The sequence below is a fragment of the Piliocolobus tephrosceles genome, chromosome 3, assembly GCF_002776525.5.
Source record: "Piliocolobus tephrosceles isolate RC106 chromosome 3, ASM277652v3, whole genome shotgun sequence".
NCBI classification, from domain to species: Eukaryota; Metazoa; Chordata; class Mammalia; order Primates; family Cercopithecidae; genus Piliocolobus; species Piliocolobus tephrosceles.
Genome location: NC_045436.1, coordinates 170,291,160 through 170,308,577, shown reverse-complemented (window position 1 = coordinate 170,308,577; position 17,418 = coordinate 170,291,160). Strand labels below are relative to the sequence as shown.

The 17,418-nt window shown below is 42.2% G+C and overlaps 1 protein-coding gene across 3 annotated transcripts in view; it reads left to right on the top strand.

Moving 5' to 3' along the window:
- The window catches only part of CC2D2A (coiled-coil and C2 domain containing 2A), a 142,956-nt gene that overhangs the window by 98,641 nt on the left and 26,897 nt on the right, over positions 1-17,418 (top strand). For 2 of the 3 annotated variants that reach the window (XM_026455630.1, XM_026455631.1), the window contains 8 exons: positions 227-319; positions 1,948-2,039; positions 4,766-4,933; positions 9,106-9,211; positions 9,406-9,515; positions 11,019-11,115; positions 12,131-12,229; positions 15,822-15,998. In XM_026455630.1, coding sequence (XP_026311415.1) covers positions 227-319; positions 1,948-2,039; positions 4,766-4,933; positions 9,106-9,211; positions 9,406-9,515; positions 11,019-11,115; positions 12,131-12,229; positions 15,822-15,998 — 942 coding nt within the window. The remainder of the gene's footprint in view (positions 1-226; positions 320-1,947; positions 2,040-4,765; positions 4,934-9,105; positions 9,212-9,405; positions 9,516-11,018; positions 11,116-12,130; positions 12,230-15,821; positions 15,999-17,418) is intronic. The other variant, XM_026455632.1, reaches the window with a different exon arrangement.

Genomic DNA, 17,418 nt, shown 5'->3' with positions numbered 1-17,418 from the left:
TTTATTTATTTATTTATTTATTTATTTATTTATTTATTTATTTATTTTTATTATACTTTAAGTTCTAGAGTACATATGCACAATGTGCGGGTTTGTTACATATCTATACATGTGCCATGTTGTAGAACCACAGTTTATAACTTAAATCATATGTGATAAATAATTCCCTGATCTTAAGAAAAACACCAGAGAGTGCTTTAAAATCATTGCTTCTTTTTAATTTTAGGACTATGAGAAACGGTTACGAGACAGAAGTGTGATTGAAACCAAGGAACACATAGACACCCATAGGGCCATAGTAGCCAAGTACCTCCAACAGGTAAGAAAAATCATATAAAACTGTCTTCATAGGGAGAAAAGAGCCAGCATCCTAAGGTGGAAAGTCCTCTACTCATAAATATCTGTGTGAGCTTATGCAAGCCACTTAGGTGGCATAAATTTCCTCATAAACACAAATATACAATTGATTGACAACTATCATCACCTTTCAAATATATGAAGCCACTAGGTTATGTCCTGGTTTATTATCAGCGGTTATCTTTTAATGGGGCATAATTACAAGGGATTCAATTTCTAAGTCATGTTTTTTCTAATATTTGAATGTTGCATCGCATTACAATGATTACCTTTGTAATCAGAAAAAAACAAAAGTTTTTAAACCATATACTAACTGCCCTTATGCACTAGAAAACTAAAATTAAAGCTGAAACATTCTTTCATTTGTCCTTTTTCCTTCTTTGTTTCCTTCTCTCCTTCCTTCCTTCAATAACCTTAACTTGCCACAAATGCCACAGTGACTACAGTGCATTTTCCCTATCCAGTGTGTCTACCTTGTGGCTCATGTATTATACAAAAAAAAAAAAAAAAGGACATATAAAAAACCTATTTAAGAGGTTATTTATTTATTTTTATTTTATTTTATTTATTTATTTATTTTTTTATTTTTTTTGAGACGGAGTCTCGCTCTGTCGCCCAGGCTGGAGTGCAGTGGCCGGGTCTCAGCTCACTGCAAGCTCCGCCTCACGGGTTTACGCCATTCTCCTGCCTCAGCCTCCCGAGTAGCTGGGACTACAGGCGCCCGCCACCTCGCCCAGCTAGTTTTTTGTATTTTTTAGTAGAGACGGGGTTTCACCGTGTTAGCCAGGATAGTCTCGATCTCCTGACCTCGTGATCCGCCCGTCTCGGCCTCCCAAAGTGCTGGGATTACAGGCTTGAGCCACCGCGCCCGGCCTATTTTTATTTTTATATATTTGAGACAGGGGGCTGGCTGGCTCTGTCACCCAAGCTGAAGTGCAGTCAGTAGTGTGATCTCAGCTCACTCTAACCTCCACCTCCTGGGCTCAAGCCATCTTCCCACCTCACCCTCTCGAGTAGCCAGGACTACAGGTGCACACCACCATGCCTGGCTAATTTTTATATTTTTTGTAGAGATGGGGTTTCACCATGTGCCCCAGGCTAGTCTCGAACTCCTGGGCTCAAGCAATCCACTGGCCTCGGCCTTTCAAAGTGCTGGGATTACAGGCGTGAGCCACCGTGCCCAGCCAGAGGTCCTCTGGAATTAGGAAGTGAATCATTCTGAATGAGGGAATAACTTAAGAATAAGTTCTTAAGTATGTGTGTTTTTAGACTGGCCCTATTTTTTGTAATGGTTAATTCATTAATTCAGCAAAATTTTGCCATCTTATATGCTGGGAACTTTACCAGGAACTCCAATATTGCAATAAGCAAAACAGGAAAACCCCTGACTTTAGGGAGCTTACAGTCTAGTACAGAAAGCTAGAGGGTTTATAGCAAGAGGAGACCAGCATTGCAGAGGAAAGTAACAGTTGGGCTGGAGGGTCAGGGGGGACACTGAGATGACATTAGGGTAAAAACTTGGAGTATGGAGAGTGAACTATGAAGTTTAAATAATAAGAACATTTTAAATAAGCTGATTTCTTTCCCCAGGTTAGAGAATCAGTGATAAATCGTTTCTTAATTGCAAAACAGTATTTTCTTCTTGCTGATATGATAGTAGAAGAAGAAGTTCCCAATATCAGGTAAAAATAATCAAAGCCATTATTATCACTTCTTATAAAAATTATTTGTACTCTATTATATGAAAGGTGTCATATAAGATTTTTAAAAATCATTGTATGGTATGCATTTGGGCCAGGAATAATGTGTTAAACCTGGTTAATACCTGATGATGACATTAGTTGAGGAATTTCTATTAGAACAAGTCTTCCTAGGGCCTCTCCCATTACATTCCAATAAAGCCCATCTCACCTCCCCTACTTCCAAATCAACTTCATTAGCCTTTGCCATTTTCTCATTCCCATTGAACCAAACCTGACAGCATTTCCCTCCTGCAAGTACTTCTCCTGTCTTCCTAGTCTCCCAGTGCCAGACATTCCCTTCCTCTCCTGTCACATGGCAGTAGAGGTGGCTGAAACCCCGCCCACAAGCTTCTGGGATACACGAGGAAACCTGGTTCCAGCACCATGGCTGATGGGCAGAGAGCTGGTGCATGTGCTTGGTGAGAGTGTAGAATAGCAGGGAAGATCTGATATTCACATAGATATTGGGAATTGACTGTATTTGCTTGATTGACTCATTAGTTTGGATAACTGTCATATGGCTTCAACTAGGGGTGTGGATACAGAAAAGATGAAAGATAATTTCCCGTACTGGTGGTCTTGTGCAGGCCACATGACCTTTTCTGTGATTAAGTCTCTTGGTCTCCTAAAAAGGCATGTACTTTCTCTCCACCATCAAGTTGGGAAGGAGACAAAAAAAAAAATGTGCTATCCATAGCAGCCCCTTTCCACATATAGAAAGGAGGCTACACCCACATAAATCCATGCAAAACCTCTCTCTCTATTCCAGGCCCACAGTCCAGTCACTGAATGTTTTCAAAGTCATGAAAATTACACTTAGAATAGATGATGATTTTTCATATTGTTTTTTTTTTCTTTTCCTTTTTTTCTGCTTTACTTTCTGCATTAAGTTCTGAAGGCTCAGGGTATGTTCTTTCTTCTTTTAATTTCAGTTCCTTCTTGGCTTTAAGATGTTTCTGTATTTGATTGTCCTGGCTGACATGGTGCTCCCATGCTGACTGCTATGGAGACATCAAAGTCTGAGGGAGGACTTAACTCCAGGGGAGGGAGGAAGCATTGACAGTGGAAGCGTTGTCATGTTAGGACCTCTAATAAAGTTCTGTCTCTGAGGCCCCCTAGTTTGGGTTAGGTAGGTGTCCTGGCACAGTGATTAAAAACATGAGCTGTGTAGTCACAGTGACCTGAGTTTGAACCCTGCTCTCCCTCCTACTACTAAGGAACCTTCAGCAAATCATAACACCTCTCGTAGCCTCTAATTTCTTCATCTGAAATAATGGGGTAAATATAAATATCATATGTGTAAACATTAGAAATGTTATATGTAAGGCACCCAGCACTCTTCTCAATACATAGGAGGTGCTTATAAATGGTAGCTATTCTGTGCAAAACCTTGGAGAACAAACAGGAACAATAGCTCCTGGAATCCTGGAACTTCCTTGGGATTCCTGATAGGAGCTGTCAGCAGTGCCTAGACAGGAGCTGCAGCGACCTCAGCCTCAGCTGGCATGTACCTCTTGCAAAGAGGGGCTCCAGTCAAGAGGTCACTTAGCCAGCTCTGATTCTCAGAAAGGAAACAGAGAACCATGTGCATTGTAGCCTGTGGCCAGCTCTGCAGAGCTGGCTTTGTTCTTTGTTTCACACAGCCATTAACATCAGCTTCCAGATACAAAGTCACATCTTTGTTTCTGTTTAGTTTCTGGGTCAGAATTTATTTGGTCCATGAACCTTTCTCCTATGATTCACTGACTCTGTTGCTTTCATCTTCCAGGAAGTGTTTCTTGCATATCATCTATGTGAAAGGTAGAGACATGAGAGAAGGAGCCTCTTGCTTCTCCCCTACCTGCTTCCTCCTCCCTATACCTCCTCCTATTCCTCCACCTTAATCAGTGGCCTCAACCCAATAGTTACCATTTTAGGACAGCTACTAAATGCTAGACCAGTGTCAGGGTGCTTTGCACACACTTTCTTCTTCAATCCCTTCAACAACCCAAAGAAGTAAGTATCATTATCCACATTTTACAGATGATGAAACAGAGACTTAAAGAGGTGAAATAATTTGCCCAAGGGCAAAGAGTGGAGCCAGGATTCACACCCGGTTCTAACTCCAGAGAGAAAGAGATAACCCAGCAACTGCCTAAGCAGCTGTACACACCCACTGTCATGTGAAGAGAGCAGGCTAATAGGAGATCAAGGGGTTTGAAAGAGAGAGAGTAACCCTTCTAGCCGGTGTAGCTGAGTTTCTGGGGGAGGTGAAGACACTGGCCCCAAAGGATGGGTAAAACTGCAACCAACTAGGCAGACAAGGAAGATGCAGGGAGGCATTCCCTCTGCAGGACTGGCCCAAGCAAATGTGAAGGGTGGGAGACCACAGGCATGTTTGAGGAACTGGTGGGTGAGCAAGGTAGAGATTAGGCAGGAAACATAGGGGCCAGAGCATGGCTTTTTTTCCTTGGATAAGCAGCAGCTAGAGTAAGTTTTAACAATCCATGCAGTAGGATCTCTCCCATTTGGGAGAATTTCTATACTATTTCCACCCACCTTCAAAGGACAAAGAGTTTTTCAGGGGTCTGTGCAGGACCGTGGGGCAGAGTTCAGGAAGTTGTCTCAACACAATTTTGCAGACCTTTCTTTTTCTTAGAGTCCTGATCCTGTTCTGTAATCATTAGCATTTTGGGCCTAAGCCTTTTCAAGCTGGCAGAACAAAAGCGACCACTGCGGCCAAGGAGAAAAGGTCGGAAGAAGGTGACAGCCCAAAACCTGTCTGATGGAGACATAAAGCTGCTGGTGAACATTGTCCGAGCTTACGATATTCCAGTGAGGAAGCCGGCAATGAGGTGAGAGCCCTCCCAACAGCCCGAGATGCAGTGTGCAGCATCCCAGCCAAGTCAATCACTCCTTTACAGCACACTCACTCTCATTCTTAACATGGTTATTGTTCAGCAGGGGGCTGAGGGTCATTGCAAAGCCAAGGCCCTACTGTTTGCAAGTCATAGAGTTGATTCCGTCAATTCAGCCTACGGGGGGATTTATTAGGAACATCTCGAATAACTCAGGACAAGGACAAGAGGTATAGCTGAACTACATGGTAGACTACAGGGATAAGATAGTTCTCCTAAGGCCCCATGGCCTCTCACTTGCCTCACTCTGAGTTTGCTTCATTTTTCTCCATGTGATGGAAGTGGCCCGTGCAGCCAGAGTACCACCAACTAAGCGTCATTTTCTCCAGAGAAATCTGAAGGCGCTAACTTGGTCAGGTGTTGATCCATAGTCTAATCGCCGATAGCCAGAGAGACAGGGTCAGAAGCACCAGCCTCAAAGATAGGAACAGATCTCAGATAAGTGGGTATGAGCTGGGGAGAGTCACAGAAGGTGTCTGTCCAAGGCTCTGAAACATGTGACCATAAAAATGTGGCTTCCCTTTCATCTATTCTGAGTAATGTGTTATGACTACTAGAATTCACTACACCAGGGACAACAAGGAGCCTTCAGCCATAGGGAAGATGAGTCTGAGGAAACAGAGAAGGACCAAAAATTAAAACTTCTTTTTTTTTTTGTAGAGACAGGGTCCTGCTATGTTGCCCAGGCTGGTCTGGAACTCCTGGCCTCAAGCGATCCTCCTGCCTCAGCCTCCCAAAGTGCTGGGATTACTGGTGTGAGCCAATGCACCTGGCCTGAAACTTCTTTTTGGTGGTGCCCTTACCAGTGTAATGGGAGAAAGTAGCACTTAACATGCATTCACCATGTTTCAAGCACCATGGTAGGCAGGTTCACATATAAGATTTCATTTCGAGGCCGGCTGCAGTGGCTCATGCCTGTAATCCCAGCACTTTGGGAGGCCAAGGTGGGCGGATCACAAGATCAGAAGATCGAGACCATCCTGGCGAACACGCTGAAACCCCGTCTCTACTAAAAATACAAAAAAATTAGCCAGGCGTGTTGGTGAGCACTTGTAGTCCCAGCTACTCGAAGGCTGAGGCAGGAGAATGGCATGAACCCAGGGGGCACAGCTTGCGGTGAGCGGAAACTGCGCCACTGCACTCCAGCCTGGGCGACAGAGTGAGATTCCGTCTCAAAAAAATATATATATATTTCGTTTAACTGTTACTGCTATTACTATCTCCATTTCACAAAAGGGGAAATGGAAGTAAAGAGAGTATAAGTGACTTGGCTAAGGTCATTCAGCCCTACCTGTTTCCTTGGAGGAGCACTGTTCCAGCCCTTGGCGTCTTTTCTCCCTAGGTTCTTACCATTTAATTTAGTTCTGTCTCTCTCCTTCCTCTCACCCCATTATTTTGCCTTACATTTTTTATTTTGAAACAGGGTCTCACTTTGTTCCCCAGGCTGAGTACAGTGGTGCTATCACAGCTCACTGCAGCCTCGACCTCCTGGGCTCAAGGGATCCTCCCATCTCAGTTTCCCAAGTAGTTGGGACTACAGGTGTGCCCCACCACGCCAGGCTAATTTTTTATTTTTTGTAGAGACAGGGTGTCCCAATTTTGCCCAGGCTGGTCTTGGACTCCTGGACTCAAGTGATCCTCCTGCCTCTACCTCCCAAAGTGCTGAGGCTGTAGGCATGAGCCACTGTGCCCGGCCCCTACATATTTGTGTGTGTCTTTTTTTTTTTTTTTTAAGTAAGTCTTTAACCTATTAGAAAGCATCTACCATCACCAACTATTCCTAATGCTTTGTTACTTGTAAATGTCCATATAAACTCTTGAATCTGCTGTGGCATTGCTTTCCTGAGCTCACAGCCTACGCTTTCACCATGATTGCCTCAAAGCTCAACTGGGGTGAAAAACTATTTTTTAAAGAACATAGAGGTGCTTCTTGTAGTTTTCACCTCCATAGACTATTTTTAAGTGTTAAATCATTTCATTCAACTCAATTAAGGGAGCACAGTTGATCCTACATGCTACACATTCAATGCGGATGCATCGAGACAGCTCAGACATCAACTGTTCCATTAAACCTGCCCAAGTCTTCACCCTTTACCTTTGCATTCATCCACATAGGGGTTTGTTGTTGTTGTTGTTGTTGTTGTTGTTGTTGTTGTTGTTTTTGCCTCCCTCACTGTTCTCATACAGCCTCTGACCATCCCTCTAGTCTAATACCTATCTCACTTTATTGAGATGATTTGTTCATGTGTCTGCCTGCCAGTCTAGTCTGCACTGAAGTGTTATCTTCTTCATCTTAAAAGCCCAAAGTCTAACATGGGGCCTAAAATATAGGTAATAAAAAAATGGGCTTTGCGGGTTTTTTTATTTTACTTCTTAGAGCCAGGATCTTGCTATGTCACCCTGGCTGGAGTGCAGTGGTGCAATCATAACTTACTGCAGACTTGGGACTCCTGGGCTCAAGAGATCCACCTGCCTCAACCTCCCAAGTAGCTAAGACTACAGGTACACACCACCAAACCCAGCTAATTTATTATTTTTTTAGAGATGGGGTTTCATTCTGTTGATCAGTCTGGTCTTGAACTCCCGGGCTTAAGCGGTTCTCTCACTTTGGCCTCCCAAAGTGCTGGGAATACAGGCATGAACTATTGCATCCAGCCGCAAATGTCTGTTTAATAAAGTAACTGATGGTTTTCCAAAGAGAAAAGAGCTTTTCTATGGTAGCTGTTGCATTAAATGTTCCACTTACATTTGTCTGAAACCTTAGCTGTGAAAGGTGATAGTCTATAGAAAGAGGCTATTTGTATTTTGCCCAGTAATGAATGTGAAATACTTGGCAAACCGTAAGGTTCAATACAGATATGCAAGTATGTTGTTATGGTGATGGTGGAGGTATCCAGAAGAGGCTCTCTGGATTTGACCTTCATTTTTTCCTTAGAACAGCAGTTGAGAAGGGAGAAGAGGATAAGACTCGCTGATCCTAAATCAAGCTAGGAATCCCTGCACCTCCCTTTCCTGATGAGGCTTGGCAGGCCCCAAGAGATTCCTTGCCTGACATGTGTAGCTTGGGGTTATTGGAGGGTGCAGGTACAAAGAACATACAGTGGGGAGAACCTGGACTGGATGGAGATGGGGCAGGCTGGTCAGGAAGCTCAGATCTCCTACCTGTGAGGGATTGAGGCTCTCATCTATGGAGGGAAAGGCAGGTCCCCCACTCAGGCGCCCCCTAGAGGGGAGGAGAAAGGAGACATTTTCCTTTGTTCTTAGCACACAGGCCTGGGAATGGAAGTTGGGGAAGGCTCTAGCAATCTCTAGGTGACTTGGTGGGGACCAGAGCATACTAAAGCCTTCTGCAATGTCAACAAGCTTAAGGGAGAATGTTTGTCACCACAGCCACCAGGGCCATACATCTTTGGAAAAAAGCATCTTCTCAAGCTGGACATGGTGGCTTACACCTGGAATATCAGCCAAGACAGGAGGATCACTTGAACGCAGGAGTTCAAGACCACCCTGAGCAACATACTGAGACCTCTGGTCCCTACGAAAAATTTTAAAAATTAGCTGGGCATGGTGGAGTGTGTTTGTAGTCCCAGCCACTCAGGAGGCTGAAGTGGGAGAATTGCTTGAGCCTGGGAGGTTGAGTCTGGAGTGAGCCATAATCATGCCACTGTACTCCAGCCTGGGCAACAGAGCAAGGCCCTATCTCAAAAAATTTTAAAAATAAAAATAAAAATAAGGCTGGGTGCAGTAACTCATGCCCGTGATTCCAGCACTTTGGGAGGCCAAGGTGGGCAGATTGCTTGAGCTCAGGAGTTTGAGACCAGCCTTAACAATATGGCAAAACCACATATTTACTAAAAATACAAAAATTAGCCAGGTGCGGTGACTCACACCTGTAGTCCCAGCTACTTGGGAGGTTGAGGTGGGAGGATCACCTGAGCTTGGGAGACAGAGGTTGCAGTGAGCTGAGATTGCACTAGCCAAGATCATGCCACTGCACTTCAGCTTGGGTGACAGGGCGAGATCCTGTCTCAATAAATAAATAATCGTCTTCTCAATATATAATTAGACTTCCCCCATCATTAATTTCCTTCATACATTTTCCCTCCTAGCAAATTCCAGCAACCGTCGAAGTCTTCAAGGATGTTCAGTGAAAAGCGTGCTGCTTCCCCAAGCACACATAGCCTAACCCATAATGCTGACTACCCCCTCGGCCAGGTGAGAGATGCTGGACTTCAGCTTTCCATCTTGTCCCTTACGTTTTTAAGAAATGCCTGTAAACTTCATGGATAGTCTGCTTTCTGCTTCATTTTCTTTGGAAACATACTATTTAGTAAATATACTATATTTTTGCTAAGAATAAAATAATTTGACTAACCACTGGGAACTCAGAATTTGCTCTTGATTTTAAGGTTTTAGTACGTCCCTTTGTAGAAGTCTCTTTTCAACGAACAGTTTGCCATACAACTACGGCTGAAGGACCAAACCCCAGCTGGAATGAAGAACTAGAACTTCCATTTAGGTAAGCATTATTTTCCTCTTTAAAGAACTATAGGACATTTTGAAGAAATGTGAAGAAAGCAGGCTCATGAGAAATAGCTAAGGTGAAGAATTTTGTAGCTAGTGAGCGGCAACAAGATCCAGGTGTCTTGACACCAAGTCCCAAACTTTTCCTCTTGTACCACAGCTGACTCCCTTCAAGAATGAAAATGGAAAAATGTTCAACTTTTAAAACCCCAGGTTCATTGTTCGGACATCCTACGCTCCTCCAGGCTCTGGCTTCTTAAAGTCCAAAGTTTTTCATTCCCTTGACCCCAATGACCTACATTGCTTTCCTTTCTTCCTCTGTCCCCTCAAGTAAATCTGAAACTCCTTAGTTACCATAAGTCATACTTTCTTCCTCACCAGAAATAAATAGGCATTTCCGAAGTTTGGTCAAAGGATTTTAGGTATTTAAATGGTTCTTATTATTTCAGTACTTGAAGCAAGCTTGGAGATTATCTAGTCCAACCTCTACCCCTATGGAGAAGAAACTAAAACCCAAAAAGGGATGGTGACTTACTTAAAGCCACACAGTAAATTAGAGACAGAGCAAGGATTAGAACTACTTAAGTCAGTCCGAGCATGGTGGCTCATGCCTGTAATCCCAGCAGTTTGGGAGGCCAAGGCAGGCAGATCACTTGAGGTCAGGGCACATGCCTGTAATCCCAGCTACTTGGAAGCTGAGGCAGGAGAATGACTTGAACCTGGGAGGTGGAAGTTGCAGTGAGCCAAGATCACGTCACTGCACTCCAGCCTTAGTGAGAGAGCAAGACTCTGTCTCAAATAAATAAATAAATAAGAACTAGTTAAGGCAGAAGCTGTGCATAACAGCTACCACTATTATGCACAGAACAAGCAAAAAGAACAAGAAAACATAAAGGCAAATGTTCAACAAAATACACCTAGTACCCCAGTCACCAGCCCTGCCATGCAGAGGCATGGTTGCTCCAGGCTTAGCTAGACTCAAATTGGGTTATGTTACAGGGGACCTCACCCCTGTATTGCTTTACTTATATACAGAAAAAGTGAGTGTGAGGCAGTGACCATGCAACTAACCTGCCAGTAGGAGGTTTATCACTGGAGAGTGGTCTTGCTGGAGAAGCACCCTTCTGGGGCCCAGTTGCTTAGAAAGTCCATATACTAGCTCCAGTGTCAGCTGGACACCTTGTAGCCTGTCCACTGAGCCAGCTCAGTCCTGGCAAGCTGCCTCCTTGAAAAGCTTACCACAAGGGTGTGGGGGAATATGAGACTCACCAGGACAAGCCAGCAGAGGGTTTGTCTCTGCACTCTCTAATCTAATGCTCTGTCTATTTGAATGTAGGTATTATAGTATCTCTGTACAAGAGAAATCCTAGAAATGAAGGCAATGCTTTTAATTCTAACATCTATGCTCATATTTGGGTATTGTTCAAATGCTGACATTTGAATGCTCATAATTTCTGTGTTGCCTATTTTCAGTCCCTGGTCATGTGCTGTCTTGCAGGGCTCCTCATGGAGATTATAGCACAGCCAGTCTGCAGTCGGTGAAAGACATTGTGTTCATTAACATTTTTGATGAAGTCCTGCATGATGTCTTAGAGGTAAGTTCTCAGTTTTAAGAAAGACACTTATATTCATTTTCATATCATCTACCCACTATATAAGTTCCAATCACATTGTTACCAGAAAGGGGTCCCGATCTACACCCCAAGAGAGGATTCTTGGATCTCACACAAGAAAGAATTCAGAGCAAGTCCACAGTGCAAAGCAAAAGCAAGTTTATTAGGAAAGTAAAGTGGTGAAAGAACAGCTACTCCATAGACAGAATAGGGTGGTCTCGAAAGTAAGAGGAAGAATGCATTCACCCTGGGTGAACCCTTGTTTAGATATAGGATAAAAAAAAGATCACGGGAAGATGTGCTCTGCTACAAGAGTTTGTGATAAAGTATTAATTTTCTAAATTACTGTATTTTGCAAGAATCTATATTATTATATTTAAAGCAAAATTAGGAATGCTTCTGTTCTCAAGATTTCAGGATATCAGGACATTCCTAAGTCTGGGCCTGTTTAGTAAATGTTATCAGTCTGTTCCCTTAACTGTAAACATCTAGAGGCCAGGAATGCCTAACTTTCTGCGAAAGCCCAGCAAGTCCCAGCCTCATATTTCCTAGTCCTTACTCAAGATGGAGTCGCTTTGGTTCAAACACCTCTGATAACATTTTCCATCTTTCTTGTGTTTGAAATATTTGAAACTTGACATGTATAAATGAGGAAAGGGGAGAGGGAGAAGGAGGTAGTTTTTTTATTTTCACTTGAGTATCTGCTCTGTGCCAGGAATTGTACTAGGTGCTTTACACACATTGTCTGATTTTATTCTAAATAATCCTATAGATTGTTAAATCTCTAGTTTATTGATGAGAAAACTGAGGTTCAGAGAGGTCAAATGACTTTCCTAGGGCCACAAAGCCATTACGTATCTGTACCAGAATTTGATTAGGTCCGTCTAATGTAAGTTCACATGCTTTCAGCTAAAATCTTGCTGCTTTCCTGCTGCCAGATTAATTAAATGAGTTCCTGGAGTTCTTAAGCAACTATTACTTCCCACCCTTCCTTTAGGATGACCGTGAAAGAGGAAGTGGAATCCATACCCGTATTGAGAGACACTGGCTGGGATGTGTGAAAATTCCATTTAGCACAATATATTTCCAAGCAAGGGTAAGTATCAAAGTCAGAAGTCTACGACAGCACGGAATTTCTCTACCCATTTTTCCTATTAAAACATTCTTTGTGGCCTGGCACGGTGGCTCAGGCCTGTAATCCCAGCACTTTGGGATGCCAAGGAGGGCAGATCACCTGAGGTCAGGAGTTGGAGACGAGCCTGGCCAACATGGTGAAACCCCATCTCTACTAAAGATACAAAAAATTAGCTGGGCATGGTGGCATGCACCTGTAATCCCAGCTACTCGGGAGGCTGAGGCAGGAGAATAGCCTGAACCAGGGAGGCAGAGGTTGCAGAGGGCCGAGATCGCCCCATTGCACTCCAGCCTGGGCAAGAGGGCAAGATTCCATGTCGAAAAAAAAAAAAAGAAAAAACTTCCTTTGTGTGGTACATCCTCAACATTGGAAGAATATACATGCAAAGCCCATAGAAGGCTCAAAAGAAACAAACCTCTGAAACCATTGATATTCTGTCACATTTGCATTAAGTATCTATGTTCCTTAGAATTATAGTTAAATGTATGACTTTTCAAATCTGAGAATTTTTAAATATTAAATACAAATAAAGAATAAGGTAGAATAAAGTGGAAACTTGTCAAAACAACAAAGGTGGAATGGATAGATGCCTGAAAGTAACTTGAAGAAAACAATCAGGTTAGTTGAAAGCCCATTCAATCAAGTGCTTTCCATTAATATTTCTATAAGTACTCACTATTTAAAACATGAAAAGTGCACAGACATGCTTAACAAAGACACCCTTCTGCAGAGTTAATGGTTTTGATTAAGGGGATCCATTAAGTTGACAACTCTTGAACGACTTAGTAGCTCTAATCTAGGACAGTTAAAGATTCTGAAATCGTTTTAACATACCAGTATTAAGTCCATGGCAACAGGAGGCTTTGAATCACTGTGATGTCCACACAGGGTAAATGCTGTCTGGACCACAAACTCTCCATTAAGACCAAGACCAATGACGTGAACCCGGGAGGCGGAGCTTGCAGTGAGCCGAGATCGCGCCACTGCACTCCAGCCTGGGCAACAGAGCGAGACTCCGTCTAAAAAAAAAAAAAGACCAAGACCAAAACTCAAGTCTGAGAGGCTTGAATTGGTTTGTATTCCAAGGATCAATTGGAAATGCAATCTTCCCTAAGCAAAAGGGACTGGCTACAGGTTATGCAGTGACATGTTTGTCAAAAGAATTTACACTTCCCTCTCTGAATAGATTTTAAACAGAAAAAAGAAAAATTCAAAAGCACATTATTTTGCAAATCACACTGCCTGTGATAGTTGTTTGGCATTGCTAAATTTCACATTTGGGAAGGTATTCAAAAAGAATTACTCTAAACTCCTTGACAAGTGAATTTGCTTCACTATATTCTGGTAATATCTTGCTCTGTGTAGGTGTCTCGGAAACTCACTACCTTCTGAGGCAGTTTGCTCTCTTCCCAATAGCTCTGTCATAAAGGTTTTCCTTGAACTATGTCATAATCTATATACTTCCCTGTAATTCCTATTCTTAGGTCCTGGCTCAGTTCTCTGGAGCCACACATAACAAGTAGAAACCTGATTCAACAATAATAATATTAATAACTATTTATTGGGTGCATATTATATGTTATTGCTAGGTAGTTTATACATCACCTCAATTAAACCTCACATTTTATAAATGAAGAAACAGAAACCTACAGAGGTTAAGGAACTTGCTCAAATCACAAAGTTTACAATAGAGGTGATATTCAACTTGTACTGGCTTTCTACATACTATCATTGCTTATCCCTGGGAAATGAGGTTGGTAAAAGCAGAGAAAACTATTGAACTTTTTGATTTCTATGTTTCAGTACATTTTGGAGAATGACTTTATTACTTCTGTCATTTAAAAAGTTTGACTCCAAAGCGTGTGTTCTTAAGCGTACCTACATTTGGTAATGTCCAAAAACATTTTTGGCTGTCACAACTAGTAAGAGTTGGTACTGCTACTGGCATCCAGTGTGCAGAGGCTAGGGATGCTGCTGAAACCCTACAATGCACAGGACAGCCCTCCATAGCAAGCAATGATCTGGCCAAATATCTGCAGTGCCTGTATTAGGGTTCTCTAAAGGAACAGGACTAATAGGATAGATATATATATGAAAGGGAGTTTATTAGGAGAAGTGACTCACACAATCACAAGGTGAAGCCCCACATTGGCCATCTGCAAGCTGAGGAGCAAGGAAGCCAGTCCGAGTCACAAAACCTCAAAAGTAGGGAAGCTGACAGTGCAGCCTTCAGTCTGTAGCTGAAGGCCCTAGAGCCCCTGGCAAACTACTGGTGTAAGTCCAAGAGTCCAAAAACTGAAGAACGTGGAGTCTGTTTGAGGGCAGGAAGCATCCAGCGTGGGAGAAAGATGAAGGGGGGAAGGCTCAGCCAGTCTAGTCCTTCCATGTTCTTCTGCCTACTCTTCTCCTACCCATGCTGGCAGCTGATTAGATGGTGCTGATTGAGGGTGGGTCTGCCTCTCCCAGTCCACTGACTCAAATGTTAATCTCCTTTGGCAGCACACCCAGGAACAATACTTTATATCCTTCAGTCCAATCAAGTTGACACTTAACCACCACAGTGCCCAAGCTGAGAAACCCTGTCTTAAATCCTTATACTTCAAATCTTCAAAAATGGCACATATTCCCTCCTGTGTAATCTATTTTACAGAATAAACAAGCTCGGTTATTGCAGCTGTACCTTCCATGCCATAGTTTTTTGTTTTTGTTTTTGAGACAGAGTCTGGTTCTGTCGTCCAGGCTGGAGTGCAGTAGCGCCATCTCGGCTCACTGCAACCTCTGCCTACCAGGTTCAAGCGATTGTTCTGCCTCAGCCTCCCACGTAGCTGGGACCACAGGCGTGTGCCACCACACCTGGATAATTTTTGCATTTTTGGTAAAGATGGAGTTTCACCATGTTGGCCAGGCTTGTCTCAAACTTGTGACCTCAAGTACTCTACCTGCCTTGGCCTCCCAAAGTGCTGGGATATCCAGTGTGAGCCACTGTGCCTGGCCTGCCATAGTTTTTATACTCTTGTTTTCCCGCATCCTTAGATAACATTTGATCTCAACTTTGGAAAATAATTAAAATTCTGAAAAATGGAGATGGGAAGCTGAGCATTCTACAAATGGGGAATGGCCAGTAGCCAATATTTATTGATTGCTTCCCGTATGCTGGACGTTTTTCTTAGTGTTTTATATCTATTCACTCACTACTCATAACAACCCCACAAAGTAGATACCATTATTGTCTCTTTTTACTAACGAGGAAGCCTCAGATTCCTCATTTGTAAACCAAGTTTTGAACCCAAAACTGCATTTAAACCAAGATTTGAACTGAGGCAAATTATATATTCAGTACACCCTCTGCTAAACAATGAAAAGAAGGCAATAACGTACAGAGCCCTTTCTGGCCAGTGCTTAGACAGATGAGGTCAGAAAGATGGGAGTGGCTTTGAATGCCAGTCTGAGCAGTTTTGATTCAGTTTATTAGACAATGAGGAGCTGATGCTTGCCTCTGAACTTCTGTTGGAAAGAGCATCAGGATGTTTACCAAGTCATATTTTCTTCACAGATTGATGGAACATTTAAAATAGATATTCCCCCAGTTCTTCTGGGCTACAGTAAGGAGCAAAATATGATTCTTGAACGGGGTTTTGATTCTGTCCGAAGCTTAAGTGAAGGCTCCTACATTACCCTCTTTATTACCATTGAGCCCCAGCTGGTTCCCGGAGAGTCCATTCGAGAAAAGGTAACTGCTTATAATTTGGAAACCCATGTCTATCTTGATAAAATGCAAGAAGTGCTTGCTAGGCTATGCTTTTATGAACTTTGACTGTAGTCCACAAAGGTTTCCTTACTTCAATCTCCATTTATTATTCTTTCAGTTTAGACAGAATGGTGGTGAGAAAACAGATGTGTGGGTTTGTACTTTCACTGAACCAGTAATTGGGTCAATCAGCAGTATGTTTATATTTGTCTTGCTTTGCCTAAAAGTCTTAAGTTTTAGGCAAAGCAAGACAAATATAAACATGCTCTACTTCTAGAAGACTGTTCTCAATGTGAAGAAAATAAAATATCACAAACTAGAAAATCAGATTGCTCTTTTATTTGACAAGTATTGGCAAGAATACATTTCCATGTCTAATCTTACATCCTTGGCTATGGTATGCATTGAATCAATTTACAGGATCACAAGACTAGATGACCTTCATGAGTCACCTCAATTCATTTCATGAAACAAATAAACATATGTACAAGTATGCTTTTAAACAGCTCTAGAAAAGAGTTTCCAGAACTTTCACTGATTAGCAACTGTCCCCAAACCTTCATTAAACCCATTTATGCCTAGTCTTCCATTATTGGAACGCTAAGCATGTGGGAGTTATTTATAGCCTACCTCTCAAGGTCATTGCCAAGGTCTGACTGCAAAAATTCAAAAAATCGCAACTTCAGGCATAAATGTGTTAAGAAATAAATGTCTTCTTCTAACATACCTGTACAGCATTTATACATACTGCCCTCATTGGATTTGGGAGAATATATTCATGGTGACCTCTTATTCATATGTAAACAAATACAGTAATAACATCTACAACAACCACCATAATGTACTGAATCCTTACTCTGTCCTCAGCACTACGTCAAACCTTGGATACATGTTCTCACCTGAATGCGCATAGGTGTCTTGGACAAGGGGTTTCCAACTTATAGAAGAGGAAAATAAGGTTCGATTTATGCAGGGTGACATAGGCAGAGGTAACACAAGTCTGTCTGACTCTAAACTGTATATATTCAGCATATATTTACTGCACATCTTCTATGTGACAGACATTTCTTAGGCACTGGGAGTACAGTAGGCTAGAAAAGGAGATAAAAATTTCTCCAAGCTTACATTCACATGTAAGTGTAAGTTGTTAACTACTAACCTATAGCGCACAGATCATTGTGCTTACTCTAGTCTATCCATTACAATTAAGATTTAGACAGAGATGGAAAAAAATAAACATACTCCTTTTTTTCCAGTATTACAATTTGGTTCCCAGAGAAAAATATTATCACTATCTCCCATCTGCAATGCACTGAAATTTAAATTAATTGTATATTTTGTCAGTAAAACAGTGCTTCTCTAGATATATGCATTTCAAAATATTTTTAGAAAGGGAAAAATA